This window comes from Mus caroli, unplaced genomic scaffold (genome assembly GCF_978045245.1).
Source record: "Mus caroli unplaced genomic scaffold, Mus_caroli_1 scaffold_2, whole genome shotgun sequence".
NCBI classification, from domain to species: Eukaryota; Metazoa; Chordata; class Mammalia; order Rodentia; family Muridae; genus Mus; species Mus caroli.
The window spans coordinates 35,330,897-35,352,090 of NW_028227257.1; the positions used below are offsets into that span (position 1 = coordinate 35,330,897).

General features: G+C 43.1%; 1 protein-coding gene across 2 annotated transcripts in view; it reads right to left on the bottom strand.

Moving 5' to 3' along the window:
• Dtd1 (D-aminoacyl-tRNA deacylase 1) overlaps positions 1-21,194 on the bottom strand; it is a 174,871-nt gene that overhangs the window by 145,615 nt on the left and 8,062 nt on the right. For both annotated transcript variants that reach the window (XM_021152900.2, XM_029474345.2), the window contains exon 3: positions 10,646-10,881. In XM_021152900.2, coding sequence (XP_021008559.1) covers positions 10,646-10,881 — 236 coding nt within the window. The remainder of the gene's footprint in view (positions 1-10,645; positions 10,882-21,194) is intronic.

Consider the following 21,194-nt stretch of genomic DNA (forward strand, 5'->3'; position numbering starts at 1 on the left):
GCATTTGCTTACATCGACATACAAGACGTAAACAGAAAAAGCAATAAAACTAATTACATGTAGAAAGCTGGGGGCACAAGGTTGGACAGGGGTAACAGGAGTATACTTTCCATCGTGGGACTGTGCACATTTAAACTTCAGCATCAAACTACCTGTTCAACACTAATCAGAAGAGCCAAAGAGGCCGGGTAGTGCTGGCATTCCCAGCACTGGCAGACAGATCTCTGAGTTTGAGGCCATCCTGGGCTACAGAGTGAATTTCAGGACAGCCAGGACTACACAGAGAAACCCTGTCTCCGGGGGAGAAAAAAAAAATATATATATATATATAGAGAGAGAGAGAGAGAGAGAGAGAACAAAGAGGTCTCAGATGTCCTAATTTCAAATCTTACTACAAATCAAAATGGTGAGGAACGTGGGGGCTGGAGAGATGGCTCAGCAGTTAAGAGCTCTGGCTCCTCTTTCGGAGGACCCGAGTTCAATTCCCAGCCCCCACATGGCAACGCACAACTGTCTACAGCTACAGCTCCAGGGCATCCAGCACCCTCACACAGACAGAAGTGCAGGCAAAGACATTAAAATCTTAAAAAGAAAATATGGTGTGGTAGGGGCTTAAAGACACGTCAGTGAAATAAAACTGGGAGTGCCAAAATGAATGCCCAAGCCACCAACAAAGGCAAAAACCCTACTGTAAGTGTAAAGTAGATCTGTTCTTTTTGCACTAGATGAAGACCACTAGAGAAATCGACAATTTGTCAACATGCAGAGAATAACTGACTGTGGGGTGCCCACTCCCAATTGGTACATCTATAACGCAGCCCCTACAGCTCAGGCTCAGGAAAACCACAGAAGATTCTAAGAACTAGAATCCCAGGGCACCTGCTGTGAGACAGTATCTTCTAGCCATGAAATCTCAACGCTATGGCTACCTAAACGGGACCTGCACAATGACAACACCAGTTGACATGCTGAGTGCACAGGGAAATTACACAAGGCCCCACCCCTAGATACAATCAATTGGCAACTGAGAGGACAGGACTCTGCTTAGCCCAGAGACAGGCCTCCTATAGGTTATCTGTTCTCAAGTGGTCAGCCCTACATACATGTACACACAAGCTAAACAATAAATGGACTCTGTAGGTTGTGTGTGTGCATACCGAAATAGAAATAAATGATGTGACGTTTAACTCAGAGGATGGGTGAAGGGGCCCATAAACTGGAAGGATTCCTTCAGACACAGCAAAGGGAAGGATGATAAAAAAGACACATGTACTATTAATTTCCTCAGAAAAGCATAGGTGTAAAGAACATAAGTCAACAGAGTCATCAATATTTCTGTATTCCCAGCACTGGGTCGCTGGGTTTGAAGGGTTCCAGTGACTCCTGCAGGCTGAACAGGATTGCTTTCTCATCCCAAGTCCGTGTAGTACTTGACTGGACAATGCAATTATTTTTTTTTTATATATATTTTTATTACATATTTTCCTCAATTACGTTTCCAATGCTATCCCAAAAGTCCCCCATAGCGCCCCCCCACTTCCCTATCCACCCATTCCCATTCTTTTGGCCCTGGCATTCCCCTATATTGGGGCATATAAAGTTTGCAAGTCCAATGGGCCTCTCTTTCCATTGATGGCTGACTAGGCCATCTTTCGATACATATGCAGCTAGAGACAAGAGCTCCGGGGTTCTAGTTAGTACATCATGTTGTTCCAACAATAGGGTTGCAGATCCCTTTAGCTCCTTGGGTACTTACTCTAGCTTCTCCATTGGGAGCCCTGTGATACATCCAATAGCTGACTGTGAACATCCACTCCTGTGTTTGCTAGGCCCCAGCATCGTCTCACAAGAGACAGCTATATTTGGGTCCTTTCAGCAAAATCTTGCTAGTGTATGCAATGGTGTCAGCGTTTAGAAGTTGATTATGGGATGGATCCCTGGGTACGGCAGTCTCTAAATGGTCCATCCTTTCATCACCGCTACGAACTTTGTCTCTGTAACTCCTTCCCTGGGTGTTTTGTTCCCAATTCTGAGAAGGTGCACAGTGTCCACACTTTGGTCTTCATTCTTCTTGAGTTTCATGCGTTTAGCAAATTGTATCTTAAATCTTGGGTATCCTAAGTTTTGGGCTAATATCCACTTATCAGTGAATACATTATAAACAGTAGCTTCTTCCCAACTACGTCTGCTTCATCTTTTAAAAAATCTGTCCTTATTTCTTCAAACTGGACTGCCATTATAGACTGTTGAGAAAGAAGAAAGCTGGGCCAATTCATGATCAGAAGTGTGGAGGGAGCTCAGGATATGAGACTTTAAAAAAAAAAAAAGATGAAGGAAAATAAGGGCAGGCAGGTAGTGAAGCCAAGAGCAGTGTGTTCATCAGGCATCTGAAACTGTAACAAACACCCGAGATATTCACCTTACAGAAGAATGCTTTGTTTTGAGTCATAGGTTCAGGTTTCCCTGTCCAGGGTCTCTAGTATCTGTCACTTTGAGCCTGTGGCAAGACAAAGCATCATGATAGGGAGCGGGTATTAGAATAAAGCTGTTTATCCCCCTGGAGAGCAGGAAGCAATGGGGCAGGGTGGACAGATGGCAGCACTTCCTGTTTTTTCAGAGGACCCGAGTTTGGTTTCCAATACTAAATCACCTGTAACCCCAGCTCCAGAGGTTCCAGCACCTCTCTTGGCCTTCAAGGGCACTCATACATACAAATCATACACACACACACACACACACACACACACACACACACACAAATAAAACTAAAATATAATATTCTTTAAAAAGAGAAAGAGAGGGGCTGGAGAGATGGCTCAGAGGTTAAGAGCACTTACTACTCTTCTAGGGGTCCTGAGTTCAAATCCCAGCAACCACAACTATCTGCAATGGGACGCAGTGCCCCCTTCTGGTGTGTCTGAAGGGTGCAACAGTGTACTCACATTAAATAAATGAATCTTTGAGAGACAGAGACAGAGGTGGGGAGAGAGACACAGAGACAGAGAGAGACAGAGAGGGGCTTAAGTTCCAGGATCCCCTTCGAAGGCCTTGAAGGGCTTTAGCAGGCCCAAGCAGGGCAAACATGGTGCTACAAGTTTGCCTTTTACCCTTGTCTGCCATTCCCTCTCCCTTACTAAAGCATCAGATTACATTCCTAAAGCTGGTCACCACAGTCCATTCCCTTATTTGGCCACTTTCTCTTCTGAGGCTGACTATAAAGGTCCAGCTATCAAAGCAGTGAAGTCCAATAATAAACAAAAAAACCCTTTTGCTACCCTAATTAATCAAAATTAACCAACTCATCCTAACATAGGCTCCCCGCCTTTGCCTTTTTCTTTTTTGTTTTTTGTTTGTTTGTTTTTGAGTTTTGTTTTGTTTTGTTGGGGTGTTTTAGTTGGTTGGCTGGCTGGTTGGCTGGTTGGTTTTGGAACTCGCTCTGTAGAGCAGGCTGGCCTTGAGCTCCCTCTTGACTACTGGGATTAAAGCTGTATGTCACCATTGCCTGGCTCCCCCTTTTCCTTTATAAACCATCATTTGCTATGGGCCACATCTGTCTTCTTTCTATCCAGAGACTGTCATTTGTCCCTCTGGGCAAATGTCCCTTCCTCCTCTCCTTTGTTCCTTTTCTCTTCTCCCTCATCCTCTATCTCCTGTCTTTGTCTCGTATTCCCTGCCCTTTGTCCTTCTGAGGCAAATAAATCCCCTTTGTGCAGAGAACTTGGTCTTGTTTGTGCGAACACCTGAACAGTAAAGGCCAGACTCACACTGTAATTTCCTAAAGTTCTATTAAGAACAATGACTTGGCCTCACAGTTGTTGCTGAAGTCAGCATCTGCTGAAAGTTCACTCATGCTGCTAAAATGATGTAAGTAGTAGAAAGGGTGAGAAATTAAATGAATCCATAGGCATCAGCTACTAACCACAAAGCAAAAACTAGATGAGGTCCTCCAGATTCCAGCACCATCCCCTTGCTTCATGAAGCTGCAGGAGGCCTGGACATAATGAGTGTCCCATGCAGGGCCCAGGGCTGGGCAATCATAAGTTGCTGCCTGCCTCGGTGCTTATCCACATTTCTCTAGCTCTTTACCCACAACAGATCAGACGCTATAGAGAAAGCAGAGGGAGTTCTTTATAATACTACAGTAACCCCTGGTTTGCCTGTGAGCCTTCTTAGGTCCTATTACATACAACTCAGCACTGGAACTAGAAGCTTGAGAGGATGGGTCCTTTCTTTTCAACCACTCCATGTTGGTATAACATTTATCTTTCCATGACTGTAAAAGCAATGTCTGTTTAGCACTCTCAACTCTGAGAGTGTTTCATGCCCCTGCCAAATGTGCTTTCGGCATTCATCCCAAGCTGGAAGTCTCTGGCTGACAGCAGAAGTCACCACTGTCTCTGGTTCCAGGAGCCCCTCTGGAGCAGTGGTTCTCATCCTTCCTAATGTTTAACACAGTTCTTCATGTCGCAGTGACTCCCAACCATAAAATTATCTTTGTTGGGCTGGTGAGATGGCTCAGTGGGTAAGAGCACCCGACTGCTCTTCCGAAGGTCCAGAGTTCAAATCCCAGCAACCACATGGTGGCTCACAACCATCCACAACGAGATCTGGCGCCCTCTTCTGGAATATCTGAAGACAGCTACAGTGTACTTACATATAATAAATAAATAAATCTTTAAAAAAAAAAAAATTATCTTTGTTGCTATTTCATAACTGTAATTTTGCTACTATTATGAATCATAATGTAAAGTATATGTTTTCTGATGGTCTTTGATGACCCCTGTGGAAGAGTCATTCGTCCCCCAAAGAGGTCATGACCCACAGATTGAGAACCACTGGTCTGGAGGCTCAGAAAAAGACCATCAATGCTGGCTCATCCCAATACAGAGGAGGGAGAGCGTCAAGTTTGTATCCTAGGATCCTCCCTCTAAGCAGTCATCCAGAGAAGCGGCAGGCAGTGATAAAGCACCAGGGTCACAAGCTGTGAAAGGAGAGGGGTGGCTCGGAACATCTCAGCACTACTTCAAGCAGTGAGGGCTGCCTTTGTCCGTATGTCCCTCCACAGTGGGCTGGGAGACTGCTGGGACCAACTGTCCATGGCAAACATGAGGCTGGACCCCTTTCCAGGCCTGGCATTTCTATTTCCTGTCTAGAATCCCAGAACTTGGGAAATGGAGGCTGAGACAATAAGCTCATAAGTTCAAGGCCAGCCTAGGCTACAATGCAAAACCATATCTATAAATAAGTGCATACATAAATACACACACACACCTGTTATCAGAATCCTTGCTCCAAAGGAAACCAGCATCACATTAGAACCCCAAGTCCACTGAGGGTATCTGCTTCTGAGATGCTCTGGTAATACAGGGCGGCCCAGGAGGGTGAGGTCAGAGATATTCAGGAGGAGGAAGTGAGGCAAGCATGACCATAGGAGAAGAGACAGTAGACAACTGCACACAATCCATCTTAGCAGGAAGGCAGGCGGGGAGCAGGGAGTGAGGAGAAAAGTGTGCAGACCTGGGGACACACCAGAGACCTCTCAACAGGTCACACAAACACACACTCTGAGTGCATCTTCCTTTACTCTCTGGGCTCACCCAAATGTCCTGGCTGCTAACAAACACAGAAACAAGTCACTATATTCCCAACAACATTTTTTTCAGCACTTTAGTCTCTTCCACTCTTTTATCTACAGCCATCTCTTGTACCCTTTAGGCCAGTCACACATGTGCCAGCATGACTTGCCTATACCATTCCTAGAGACATGAACCTGCGCTCTGTGGTTCCTCCGGCAGAGGTACATCACCATTCCCCCTGCTCTGATGCTCATTCCTAACCCTAGAAGCCTAACTCACCTCAGTTCCAGTGCAAAGAGGAGTGCATTCATTCATGCTGTCCGAGGGATCCACTAAGCAGGGTCCTGCCACAGGGGTCACCAACCACCCCAGCTAGCCCAGTGAATCCAGGAATGCAGGACCTGGAGAGCCCTGGAAAAACCTGAAGTCTGTTCTGAGGCTGACCTGTCCAGTGCCCTGGATCATTATAGCACATGAAGAGACCCACAGAATTTGGAGAAGAGACACAGGGTATATATTTCCAATTTATGCACATGGTGAGCCACTGGTAACCCAGGATGCCCATGTTCAAACATGTAATGTAGTGTACTGAGTCAAGAAGGTCTAACAAATGAGCTAAACACAGAGTACCAAGAATCAAACACAAGAACACAGCCAGACCTCCTTAACACCTATACATGTCTAAGGCACAGTCCGGTCATTACAGAAGGCTCCCATGACAATGGTTTCTGGAGTGAGAATTTCCTCATACTTAACAATAAATAAAAAAAGAGTACTGAAGCCAGATATGGAGACACCCACCTAGAATCCCAGAACTTGGGAAAGGGAGTCTGAGACAGTAAGCTCATAAGTTCAAGGCCAGCCTAGGCTACACTGCAAAACCATAGCTATAAATAAGTACATACATAAATACACACACACACATGTTTACCACGCCAGCTACATCAGAGCAGGTGAATTTCTTAGACAAGGAGGGCAACACGACAAGAACAAAATAGCATCTGCAACAGAAAGGAGAAAGCCCTCAGTTCCAACAGAAGTTCCCAGTGTATTTTATGAAAATGACAAGGAAGTAACCCCTGTGTGCCAGAAGAGTCATGGGTCCTCGGGGGTTGCTTCTTACCCCATTTTCCCACAAGCACTGGGAGTTTCAGCAGCTCTGCAGAACACGAGGCTTCTAGAACAGGTACCATGGTGAGGACTAGCCCCACTCACTCAGCATCTCTCTTCCACACAGTCTGTAAGCTGCTTCAGACAAGGGCAGTCTCCTTCCTGCTGTGCTCTGCAGCCAGCCCAGTAGCAGGCCCGCTGGGCGGCACCTCACTGATGGAGAAATCACCACAGCTACCTGAGTGGAAGCAGCATAATAACTTAAAGCCCTGGGTAAACATCGCTGTCAGTTAAAGACAAACCAGGCATATTACTCTCTTACAAAACCTTCATGGGGTTCAAAACCCCTCACTGAATTCCCTGAGCACAGCACAGAGGGCAGGAAGGTCCCCATAGACCTGATGAAGGCAGAAGGGTAGGATAGGAGACGGGGCCAGGAAGGCTAGGTATGCATTTCACAGTGAACTGATCACATCGGTGACATCAGCCTCTAGGGATGGAGACTCACCTGATCCCAGACTCTGTCATTCATGGGTTACCCTGATACACCTCAGCTTCCTCATCTGGAAAATGAAGGTAATGCCTTGCCTGATAAGGTCATTGTGGAAATACAAGCAAATTATTAATGGGAAGCACTTATTCCACACAGGGCTCTAGAAGATCGAAAGCCCCTAATAAGAGATGTATTTTGGCATGCTATGTACTGACAATAATAAAGTAGGGACAGCGTAACTAGCTTGCCAGTAGGGGGTGGGGTGCCCTGTTCTATGTAGATGCAGGGAAAGAGCTTGAGGTCACATCACCAACAAGTCAGAAACAATGGGAAGTGAGACAACAGACTTCACTGCCTAGCACATGAACTATGGCCGGTCTGAGTGGCAAGGGCTACCAACTGTCAAGAAAATGTATAGGATTCAATGGATGCTTATTCGGAATGTGGAGGAGCTAATTATAAAGGTAAAATTAATATTCAACCATGGAAGGAGAAGCTAAAGAAATGTTAAAACTAGTTGAACTACTTCCCATTTTAGAGTTGCTGCAGTGGCCCCGAGAAACGCTAACACAAACATTTAGCACTTTGTGTGCATCCCCACATCTCTTCAGCTCAAAGGCTTCCCATGAGCTGGAAGTCAAATTCTCAAAAATAATCAAAGGCGGTAAACACGGAAAACACAGCGCATGCACTCTGTTTCCCCGAAGGCTGGAAAAGAACTGAGGCCAGAAGAGAGTGCAGCTCTGTTCACAAAAGTCCAAAAGTTGCAGAAATAGACTTCAGTTAAAACGCTGTAATTTTTGGTTAAAAATTCATGTCATGTTTTATTAAAGTAATTAGAGGGATCATATCCCCTGAGTTTAAATTCTGACCCATTATAAAATGATATTGTTTACAGTATACTTCAGGCCCGTCATATAATGTTCTGGATAAAATGCATACCACTTCAAAACTAAAAGCATCTAATACTATGTGAAGCACTCGGATGAAAGCTGTGTTGCATTCAGCCAAGCATCTCATAGGTAGAGTCAATGCTCATGCTCCCCCACTGAGCGTGACCCCTGAAATACATCAGAGATTTCTCAGAAATGGAATGACTCCATGAACATCTAGCAGCAGAGACAATAATGCTGACAGTTCTCAGTCCTTGGGTCTTCAAAGAAGCAATTGCTCAGAGGACCTGACTTAATCACTCATTCTATGAGGAAGTATGTTTACAGCAAAGCTAGATCAGAGGTCCCAAGAGATACATCCAGGAGCGGACTCATGAACAGAGTTCTAAATGAGGCCATTTCCAGAGGAGACAGAACTATGTTCCTCTATCAGAACCCAAGCAAAGGCTACTATTTAATTCACAGCAGAAAAATGCCACCTATGCTTCCTCATGCCAAACAGACACATTTTATAAGGGAGATAATTAAAAGAAACACATCCACAGACATATTAATAAAGAAATAAAGGTCTAGGGCTGGAGAGAGGGTTCAGCACTCAGGAGAAGATGGCCAGCTTCTTCCTCACCCTTGGATCTGAGACAAAAGCCTGGCCAATTAAAACAAAGGCTTAAAGGCTTCTGACTACCAGGAACAGTCCTTACTGATGGACGGGACAAGTTCAAGGCCCACTCAGGACATGACACGCAACAGTTCTGGGCCAATCAACTGTCCTAGCTTTCTTCAACTGACCAACCCTAAATTAGGAGAAGAGACTCCTCCGGGGCTTTGATACCATCATTACCCAGATGTTCTGGCTTCCCGAAGGGTCTTCTTCTCTGTGTGACTGCTGAATGTGTGTGTTTCCTCACCGCCTCTCCCCGCCCCCAGAAACACCTTCCTTCAACTGCTGATTCTGTTTGCAGTGTTTAAGGTCTCTCTGCTACTCTCTGTTGCACTTCAGATTTTCCTGCCTTTTAGTTCTTTTTTTTTTTTTTTTTTAAGATTTCTTTATTTTCTTTTATGTATATGAGTATACTGTAGCTGTAGATGGTTGTGGGCTATCATGTGGCTGCTGGGAATTGAATTCAGGTCCCACTCCCTCTGGCCCAAAGATTTTATTTATTATTATATCTAAGTACACTGTAGCTGTCTTCAGACACACCAGAAGAGAGCGTCAGATCTCATTACAGATGGTTGTGAGCCACTATGGGGTTGCTGGGATTTGAACTCAGGACCTTTGGAAGAGCAGTCAGTGCTCTTAACTGCTGAGCCATTTCTCCAGCCCCTTTTAGTTCTTTTACTAGCAGAGAAAATGAACCTGATCAAGGCCCCTAAACTGACCATATCATGACCATATTCACCTTTTTTATGTGGGTGCTGAAGCCAAAGCTCAGATCCTCCTGCTCTCATGACAGGCAGGCATCCCCACCCACTGAGCTATCGCTCCAGCCTCTGGATTCTGCTATAACAAACAAACCAAAAAAAGCCTTTTACACACATGTGCATGAGCACACACACACATGGAAAACATATATATATGTTTGAGGGTGAACTGGCTCACACAGCACCTTATCCATCATGTACTGCTTATCTGTTATGCTCTTGGACCAGTATTTCCCACTCATGTCTTCAAAACACACAGATTTTTTTAAAGTGCATATATATATATATATATATATATATATATATACTCACACATATATATGCATGTATACATATGTATGTGTATGTGTGTAGATAGAATAGGTAGATACTATCTCAAAACTTTTTGTACTGAATACCTTCCTAATATTATAATGTCCTACATATATTAAACCAAATAAAAATATATATCTACAGGACTAGAGAAATACCTCAGTGCTTAAGAGCTCTTGCTGCTCTTGCAAAGAACTGCAATTCAGTTCCCAGCATCCATGTTAGGCAACTCACAACCTCCTATAACTCCTGCTTCAAGGGATCGGATGCACTTTTTTTTTTTTTTTTGGTTTTTTGGTTTTTTGGTTTTTTGGTTTTTCGAGACAGGGTTTCTCTGTGTAGCCCTGGCTGTCCTGGCACTCATTTTGTAGACCAGGCTGGCCTCGAACTCAGAAGTCCACCTGCCTCTGCCTCCCAAGTGCTGGGATTAAAGGCGTGCACCAGCACGCCTGGCCTGATCTGATGCACTTCTGACCTGTGTGCACAAGTGTGCACACATGCACATACCTCCACAGACAGACACACACACACACATAACTGTAAAACACACCTTTGAAAACGTTCTGATAAGTAACCTCACTTGTCTCTTTTATTTGGAGGCGGATACTGTTTCGGTACTGGATAAGTAACCTCGCTTGTCTCTTTTATTTGGAGGCGGGTACTGTTTCAGTACTGGATAAGTAACCTCGCTTGTCTCTTTTATTTGGAGGCGGGTACTGTTTCGGTACTTGAGCACTGAACCCTGGACCTTGCTTTCTCTTGTCCTTTCCCAGTGTGAGCCCTGGGCCTCACACAGTTTATTAGGTATCCTGCCACTGAGCCACCTGAGCCCCACCTACCTCTGATAAGCTCTGGTCTGTAGCTCTTGCGAAGCTGCTCCAGGAAGCTGTTGTAGAAGCTCTCCGCCTGCTCTGTGGGCATGGCCAGGTGGAAGTCAGGCTTGTTCCCCTTGAGGACGCACTGGAGGGTGAACTGGCTGACACACAGCACCTCGTACTCCTTATCCATCACGCTCTTGGACCAGTGCTTCCCACTCTCATCCTCAAACACACGCAGATTTAAAATCTTTCGAACCCTGTGGGGAGAGAGTGAAGTAAGAGCTACCTGAAGAATCACAAGGTCCCCACCCGACACACGCATATTTCCAAAGGCAGACAGACACACAGACAGCTCCAGCACTGACAGAAGCTACGACACAGGCACGTCAGTGAGCTATGCCTCACTTTCTTACCTTCTTGGTCGTTACAGCCCTACTTAAAAGAGCTGCTCTGTGATTCTTTTTTGACAGTCATCTAATTCATAGTGGTCGTCAGTGAACTTTAGATTACAGCCACCAAAGCCTTAAGAAACCAGTAGAAACTGCAAGAGAAGTGCTGGTCCTCACACACACTGGACCTTCAGTCTTAGAAAAGGTTAAGATGGAGTGTGTGGCCCAGGAAAGGAGGTATAAACACAGGCGTCCATGCATACTCTCACACACACATGCACCCCATAACCACACAGAACACAGAAACTACAAACAGTGCTCCACTTTAGCCCTCCCTGACACAGTACAGCCTGCTGTATAGCCAGAGAGATCTGAGAATCTCACCTTCCAGCTCAGCCAGCTATGCTAGCAGCTCACCCTACCAGCATCTTTTAGTCCTTACTTTCTAGAATTTGGTCTCTGCTCTTGCATTTACAGCTCATGATGCTTTGCTTGTCTCAATATGTTGCTCGGTCAGATTTTAGGGTCATGTGCATGTTTCTCCACCCTGTTTACTGCACAGCAGTGTCTTCTATACTTTCCACCCTCACCTCATGTACTCTCTTCCCTCTGATCTCTGCCTCTTCTCTCCCTCATCCTCATTCCTTCTTCTCTGCGTCAGCCCTGTGCAGAGAGGCAGTGCACAGACTCGTTCATTCCAAGAGAGAAACAAAGGAAGATGCAACAGGCATTTCCGGTCTTTGAAGGAGCCGAGGGTGGGCGTGTTCACGCTCAGATGAAAGAGCTTGCTGAATTGGTCCGTAAATATGGAGCCAATGCTAATTTTACTTTGGTGCAGTTAGACAGGCTTGCCGGCATGGCACTAACTCCTGCCGACTGGCAAATGATTGCAAAAGCCGCTCTCCCCAATGCGGGCAAATATATGGAATGGAGAGCTCTATGGCAAGAGGCTGCACAAACGCAGGCCCGAGCAAACGCTGCTGCTTTGACTCCAGAGCAGAGAGATTGGACTTTTGACAGGTTCAAACCTTGGCAGCCACATCCAATGATTGGGCAGTTTTAGTTACCTCCTTTTCAGGACAAATAGATAACCATTATCCAAAACATCCAATTTTACAGTTCGCCCAAAATCAATCTGTTGTGTTTCCACAAATAACAGTAAGAAACCCACTTAAAAATGGGGTTGTGGTATATACTGATGGATCAAAAACTGGCATAGGTGTCTATGTGGCTAATGGTGAAGTAGTATCCAAACAATATAATGAAAATTCACCTCAAATGGTAAAATGTTTAGTGGTTTTAGAAGTTTAAAAAACCTTTTTAGAACCCCTTAATTTTTTAGAAATGGCTGGAGTGATTAAGCCTTCCAGTAAAGTTGCCAATATTTTTCAGCAGATACAATTAGTTTTGTTATCTAGAAGATTTCCTGTTTATATTACTCATGTTAGAGCCCATTCAGGCCTACCTGGCCCCATGGCTCTGGGGAATGATTTGGCAGATAAAGCCACTAAAGTGGTGGCTGCTGCCCTAACATCCCCGATAGAGGCTGCAAGAAATTTTCATAACAATTTTCATGTGACGGCTGAAACATTACGCCGCCGTTTCTCCTTGACGAGAAAAGAAGCCCGTGACATTGTTACTCAATGTCAAAGCTGCTGTGAGTTCTTGCCAGTTCCTCATGTGGGAATTAACCCACGCGGTATTCGACCTCTACAGGTCTGGCAAATGGATGTTACACATGTTTCTTCCTTTGGAAAACTTCAATATCTCCATGTGTCCATTGACACATGCTCTGGCATCATGTTTGCCTCTCCTTTAACCGGAGAAAAGGCCTCACATGTGATTCAACATTGTCTTGAGGCATGGAGTGCTTGGGGAAAACCCAAACTCCTTAAGACTGATAATGGACCAGCTTATACATCTCAAAAATTCCAACAGTTCTGCCGTCAGATGGACGTAACCCACCTGACTGGACTTCCATACAACCCCCAAGGACAGGGTATTATTGAGCGGGCGCACCGCACCCTCAAATCCTATCTAATAAAACAGAAAGGGGGAGTCGAGGAGGCTCTACCCCGAGTACCAAGAGTGTCTGTGTCTACAGCACTCTTTACACTCAATTTTTTAAATCTTGATTCTCATGGCCATACCGCGGCTGAACGACATTGTTCAGAGCCAGATAGGCCCAAAGAGATGGTTAAATGGAAAGATGTTTTAAATAACAAATGGAAAGGCCCGGATCCTATTTTGATAAGATCCAGGGGAGCTGTTTGTGTTTTTCCACAGAATGAAGACAACCCATTTTGGATACCAGAGAGACTCACCCGAAAAATCCAGACTGACCAAGGGAATACTGATGTCCCTCGTCTTGGTGATGTCCAGTGCGATAACAACAAAGGGAGAGCAGCGTTGGGAGATACAGAATTGGACGGCTAAATTTGAACAGACCCTTCAAAAATTGAGACTTGCCCCACGCACTTGGACCTGTCCCTGACCTAAGGACTATCTTTTCAACATTTTCCTTCTTTAAAGAATGGGTGGGGGTGGAATTATTTGGAGCTGTTCTTTGCTGTGGATTAGTGTTGCTTTTCTGATTGGTCTGTAAGCTTAAGGCCCAAACTAGGAGAGACATGGTGATTATTTCCCAGGCGCTTGCAGCACTAGAACATGGTGCTTCCCCTGATATATGGTTATCTATGCTTAAGCAATAGGTCGCTGGCCACTCAGCTCTTGCACCCCACGAGGCTAGTCTCATTGCACGGGATAGAGTGAGTGTGCTTCAGCAGCCCGAGAGAGTTGCATGGCTAAGCACTGCAGTAGAAGGGCTCTGTGGCATTTATGAGCCTATTCTAGGGAGACATGTCATCTTTCAAGAAGGTTGAGTGTCCAAGTATCCTTCCCCCAGGAAAAACGACACGGGAGCGGACCAAGACCCCTTTGGGTGATGAGCCTGGGAGGAGGTTTTGTGTACGGCTCCTTTACCTGCACACTGGGGATTTGACCTCTATCTCCACTCTCATTAAAATGGGTGGCCTATTGCTCTTAAATAAAAGAAAAGGGGGAGATGTAAGGAGCCGCCTTCACACTCGCCATTACAAGATGGCGCTGATAGCACTGACACCCGTGTTCTAAGTAGTAAACAAGCAAGCTGCGCATGTGCCGGGGTAGCTTTCCACGCCATGTGCTCTGCCTTTCCCGTGACGACAACTCTGGCTGATGGGCTGCAGCCAATCAGGGAGTGACACGTCCGAGGCGGAGGACAGTCCTCCATAAAAGGGAGGGGGCTCCGCCATCTCTCTCTCTGGCTCTCTCTCTGGCTCCCTTCTCCACTGGCTCCTGATGGGGTAAGCAATAAAGTTTGTACTGCAGAAGATTCCGGTTGCCCTGAGCGTGTTCTTACCAGGGGGACACAAAAGCACGGGCAATATTAAGTTACTTTCGGTCGTGATATTTTATCATGTCACAGAAAACTAATATAATCACCAAACTCCTTCTATGAAGCTAGTATTAACCTGATACCAAAGTCAAATAAAAAATATTATATAAAAACATAAAGGAATATTACATAAAAAGAATATCACAGACCAATCTCTCTGGTGAACATAGATTCAAAAATTCTCAACAAAATATTTGCAAACAAATTCAAAAATATATCAAAAAGATTACTCAGCCGGGCAGTAGTGGTGCACACCTTTAATCCCAGCACTTGGGAGGCAGAGGCAGGAGGATTTCTGAGTTGGAGGCCAGCCTGGTCTACAGAGTGAGTTCCAGGACAGCCAGGGCTACACAGAGAAACCCTGTCTCAAAAAAACCAAAAAAATAAAAATAAAAAAGACTTTTGACTCATTGCCATGAGATGGCCTGGGCATGGGAGAGATGTCCTTGCCCCTTGCCACCTGCGGATGGTGGAAGAGCCCTGGGGTCATGAGAACAGGATAGCTGAACCTGACTCTCACTGGCTGCAGTGCTCCAGAGAGCAGAACCTGAACTTCACCTGAGCCCGAAAGGCATGACTACAGGACAGCTGGCCCTGACCCTTGCCAGCTGCAGTATTGGGTGAGTTAGCTGGAACAGTGCTGAAGAGCTGGCCCTGGGGATGGGAATGCAGAAGAGCTGGCAGACTAAACAACTCAGCTATCACCCAGGACCAGGTTCAGGGTTTTGATTTGGCCCACCCCAACATCTACCTCATCTATGAGCTGCTAAAGTATGTGAAGGGGCTGGTCCTACCAATCTAGAGCTGTGAGATCTTCATGACATAGGGCAACAACAGGGTATCCAAGAGGAGTCCTGGTGAGGATCCAGTATTAATGGTGTAGCAGAAGCCAGGGACCTCGAACCAGAGCAATGACTTACTGCAATGAACATTTGCAAATAGAGATATGTATGGAAAGGGGTATACTGTGGAACACACTGTGACATACTACAGCTTCCACATGATGCTTTTTGTTTTGTTTTGTTCATTTTTGGTTGGTTGGTTGGTGGGTGGGTTGGTTGGTTTTTGGCGGGGAGGTTGCCTGGCAGAGGGCAGATACAAAGGGTCAGGGAGGTGAGTGGGATTGGGGTGCATGATGTGAAACTCATAAAGAAATCAATAAAAATTACAGAAAAAAAAAAAAGCCAGGTGATGTGGGACGCCTTTAATCCCAGCACTTGAGAGGCAGATACAGGGGAATCTCTGAGTTTGAGGCCAGCCTTGTCTACAGAATAAGTTCCAGGACAGCCTGAGCTGCTGAGAAACACTGTCCCAAAAAGAAAAAAGAAAAAAAGAAAAATCCTGAAGTAACTCAGAAGAACCATACCTCAACCTAAAGGCTACAGTCAGCACTATATTAAGTGAGGAAAAACTTTCCACTGAAACCATGAAGACGACAAAGGTGTCAACCATCTCTGTCTCCACTCGTATTTAACACAGTAGTGGAAGGCTTGTCTAGAGCAGTAAGACAAGAGAAGGAAATAAAAGGCTTACAAGTAGAAAAGAACAATGTCATAGAATCTACTTGCAGATGATATGATTCTGTACATAATAGACCTTAAATATTTCAGCAGAAAACATTTAGAATTAATACTTTCAACAAAGTGACAAGATACAAAAATAGCATATGAAAATCAGTGGCCTTCCTTTACAAGCATACCAAAACAGAAATCAGCAAAACAATCTCATTCATAATAGCTTTAAAGATAGATAGATAGATAGATAGATAGATAGATAGATAGATAGATAGACAGATAGATAGATAGGTAGATAGATAGATAGGTCATGGCATCTTTTCTCAGCAATAGAACACTGACTAAATACCAAGCATAGGGAACACCTCCATGATGAAACTTAAAACACTTAAGAAAGAATTCATGAGGATGGTAGAATATGAAAAGATCTCCTAGGTTCATGAGTTAGTAGAAGTGATATTGTAAAAATGGCCATCATATCAAAAACAATCTACAGAGTCAATATAATATCAATCAAAACTGCAGTGACATTTTTCACTGAAGTAGAAATAAAATAAAATTCATTTTATTTTAAAAGCAAAGAAAACAAAAAACAAAATTCCCAGATAACCAAAGCAAGTCCTGAGCAAAAAGAATACTGCTAGAAATACATATTCCACAGCCACCTTCAGACAACCCAAAGTTAAAATACAAATCTACAAACTTGAAACTAGCATTCTTATATTAAGAGACAACATTCAACATTTGCATCTCTGGACCTAGGTTATCTCACTTAGTATACTATTTTCCAGCTGCATCCATTTTCTGCATTTTTTCTTAATAGCTGAATAAAATTCCATCATGTCTATAGAGGTCAGGAAGCTAAAAATGGCCCATGAGAGGCGATAGGGAAAAGATCTTAATGGGGCAAGGAATAGAACACATTTGATGTGAAAGAAAAGGATGAAAATAGTATAGGTTAAAGGTTAGGTGAAGGGGGTAGGGGAGAAGGAGAATGGGAAGATGATTAACAAAAACTAAATATATCTGAAAAAGCCTTATGGAAGCCTATTACTTTATAAGCCAAGTAAAAATATAATTAAGGGGCTGGAGAGATGGCCCAGCAATTAAGAGTATTTGCTATTCTTCCAGAAAATCTGAGTTTAGTTCCAAGCACCCACATCAGGCAGTTCATAACTGTAACACTTCAAATGTCAACTCTGGATGTATTGATCCCAAGACACAAATATTAATAACCAGGTCATTATGCTTCTTCCAAAACCCAGCATCCTGTTATAATAGGCTGTAAGTAAAAATAATTTAGCTGAGGCATAAGACAAGGGCCTCAAAATAGCAATTTTGACTATGTTCAGAGACCTTAAGGAGGCTATGAATAAATGCCTTAATGAAGACTTTGCAGTTCTAAAGAAACAGTTGGATGGAATAATGAAAAAAAATCAAGACATAACAGAAATTAAATCACTAAAGAAAACACAAATTAAAATAAACCTTGAAAGGAAATATTCAGAATGTCAAACAAAAGCCTCGGGGTAAGCCTCACCAGCAGATTAAAAGACATAGAAGAAGGAATTTCAAGTCTTGAAGACAAGATAGAAGATATGGATAGTTCAGACAAAGAAAATGTTCAATATTAAAATAATCCAGGCAAAAATCATCCAGGAAATCTGAGGCATTAATGTTATACCTATTTATAGAGGAAAGAAAAGAAACACAGGTCAAAATCATAGAAAAGATTTTTTTTTTTAGTCATAGAAGAAAATTTCCCCATTTAAAGAAAGAGGTGTCTATCCGGGTGCAAAAAATGTACAGAAAACCAAACAGACAGAAACAGAAAAGAAACTCCCCATGACACATATTAAACAAAACACTAAATGTACAGAACAAAGAAATGATATTGAAAACTGCAAGGGGGGAAAAGTCACATATAAAGGCAGGTTTATTAGAATAATACCTGACTTTCAATGCAAACTCTAACAGCCAGAAGGTCCTGGACAGATATTTTATAAGCTCTAAGAGACTACAGATGCCAGCCCAGACTACTATACCCAGAAAAACTATCACTCACAATCAAAGGAGCAAGAAAAACACTTCAGGATAAAAACAAATTTAAGCAATTTCTACCCATCGATTTCAGCTCTGCAGAAGGTACTACAAAAAAAACTTCAGTCTAAAGAGAAATATAAATACAACCAAGAGGTCACAAAATATAATAATCCCAGAATAGTACATCAAAGGAGAGGGACCCCACACCACCATAGTAAAATTAACAGGAACTGATAAGCAATGTTCATTAATGCATTCTCAACATTGAGGCAAGAGAGATGGTTCAGTACTTAAGAGCACTAGCTGCTCATTCAGAGGTCATGGGTTCAATTCCCCAGCACCTACATGGCAGCTCACACCTGCCTGTAACTCCATTCTCAAGGGATCTGACATTCTCACACAGACATACATACAGATAAAACACCAACTACCATAAAAAACTTTTTTAAGAAAATGAATTATGTTTTAATTAAAAAAAAATCTTTAAAAATAACTTTCGGGCTGGTGAGATGGCTCAGTGGGTAAGAGCACCCGACTGCTCTTCCTAAGGTCCAGAGTTCAAATTCCAGCAACCACATGGTGGCTCACAACCATCTGTAATGAGATCTGACTCCCTCTTCTGGTGTGTCTGAAGACAGCTACAGTGTACTTACATATAATAAATAAATAAACCTTTAAAAATAAATAAATAAAATAAAAATAAAAATAACTTTCAACATCAAGGGTCTCAATTCCCCCAATAAAAAAGACACAGGCAAACAGACTGAATTAGAAAATACGATTCGTACGGAAGTGGATGCTCACAGTCATCTATAAGATGGAACACAGGACCCCCAATGGAGAAGCTAGAGAGAGCACCCAAGGAGCTGAAGGGGTCTGCAACCCTATAGGTGGAACAACAATATGAACTAACCAGTACCCCCAGAGCTCGTATCTCTAGCTGCATATGCAGCAGAAGATGGCCTAGTTCGCCATCACTGGGAAGAGAGGCCCCTTGGTATTGCAAACTTTATATGCCCCAGTACAGGGGAATGCCAGGGCCAAGAAGCGGGAGTAGGTGGGTAGGGGAACAGGGCGGAGGGAGGGTATAGGGAACTTTCAGGATAGCATTTGAAATGTATATAAAGAAAATATCTAATAAGAAAGAAAGAAAGAAAGAAAGAAAGAAAGAAAGAAAGAAAGAAAGAAAGAAAGAAAGAAAGGGAAAGGAAAGGAAAGGAAAGGAAAGGAAAGGAAAGGAAAGGAAAGGAAAGGAAAGGAAAGGAAAGGAAAGGAAAGAAAGGAAGAAAGAAAGAAAGATTCGTGCTCACTTGGACAGCATATATACTAGAAAACAGAATTCGGGCTGGTGAGATGGCTCAGTGGGTAAGAGCACCCGACTGCTCTTCCTAAGGTCCAGAGTTCAAGTCCCAGCAACCACATGGTGGCTCACAACCATCCATAATGAGATCTGATGCCCTCTTCTGGTGTGTCTGAAGACAGCTACAGTGTACTTACATATAATAATAAATAAATAAATCTTTTTAAAAAAAGAAAGAAAATAGAATTCATCTTTCTGATGCAAACAAGAAACACACCTCAACATCAAGAACAGATATAACCTAATCACAAAAGGATAGAAGAAAGCATTTCAAGTAAACAGACCCAAGAAGCAAGCAGGAATACATCTAAAACTAGACTTAAAAACTAATCAGAAGAAACATAGAGGGACACTACACACTCATTAAAGGACAACCCCACCAAGAAAATATTACAATTCTAAACACAACACCAAACACAACAACACTCAAGTTCATAAAAGAAACACTACTACAGCTAACCCTACAGTGATAGTGGGATTTCAACAGTCTACTCTTGCCAATAGACAGGTCATCCAGACAAAAAGTGAACAGAGAAATGTTGAGCTAAATAATTTCATAAATCAAATGGATTTAGCAGATAGCCACAAAATATTCCACCCATGATTTCTTCTTAACAGCTCATGGAACCTTCTTCAAAACTGACAACATATTAAGATACAAAGCAAGTCTCAACAAACATAAGAAAATTCAAGTAACACCCTGATCATCATGGATTAAGCTGGATAACAACAAGAGAAACAGCAGGAAGTATGCAGATGCTTGGAAACTGAACAACACACTACTGAATGAAAATTGGGTCAAGACAGAAACCAAGAAGGAAAGTTAAAACTTTTTAGAATTGTGAGACTATGCCGGGGCCTAGCAAACACAGAAGTGGATGCTCACAGTCAGCTATTGGATGCATCACAGGGCTCCCAATGGAGAAGCTAGAGAAAGTACCCAAGGAGCTAAAGGGATCTGCAACCCTATAGTTGGAACAACATGATGAACTAACCAGTACCCCGGAGCTCTTGTCTCTAGCTGCATATGTATCGAAAGATGGCCAGTCGGCCATCACTGGAAAGAGAGGCCCATTGGACTTGCAAACTTTATATGCCCCAATATAGGGGAATGCCAGGGCCAAAAGAATGGGTGGGTAGGGAAGGGGGGGGGATGGGGGACTTTTGGGATAGCATTGGAAATGTAATTGAGGAAAATATGTAATAAAAAATATTAAAAAAAAAACTTTTTAGAATTGCATTAAAATGAAACAGCATACCTAAACCTTTGGGACACAATGAAGGTGGTTCACAGCATTAAGTGCCTACATAAAAATATCTGAAGAGATCTCATATAAGTAATTTAAAGACACACTTGAAAGCTCTAGAACAACAAGAAGAAATATCCAAAAAGAGTAGACAGGATAAAATAATCAAACATAGGGCTGAAATCAATGAGATGGAAACAAAGACAAAGACAGAGAAACAGTCAAAGAATCAATGAAACAAAAAGGTGGGTATTCAAGAAAAATTGACAATATTGACAAATACTAAGCCAAATTAATCAAAAGATAAAGGGAGAAGATTCAAAAATTAGACATAAAAAGGATGATATTACAACAGACACCAAGGAGACTCATAAGCATGTACCTTAAAAATATATTCAAAAAATGTATTCTGCCAAACTAGAAAACCTAAAAGAAACAGACACATGTCTTATTATATACCATCTACCAAAGTTAAATCAAGAGCAGATAAGCAATGTAAACAGACTTATAACCCCCAGTGAAACATACATGAAAATCAATGTGGCAGTTCCTCGAGAAACTGGGACTAGACCAACCTCAAG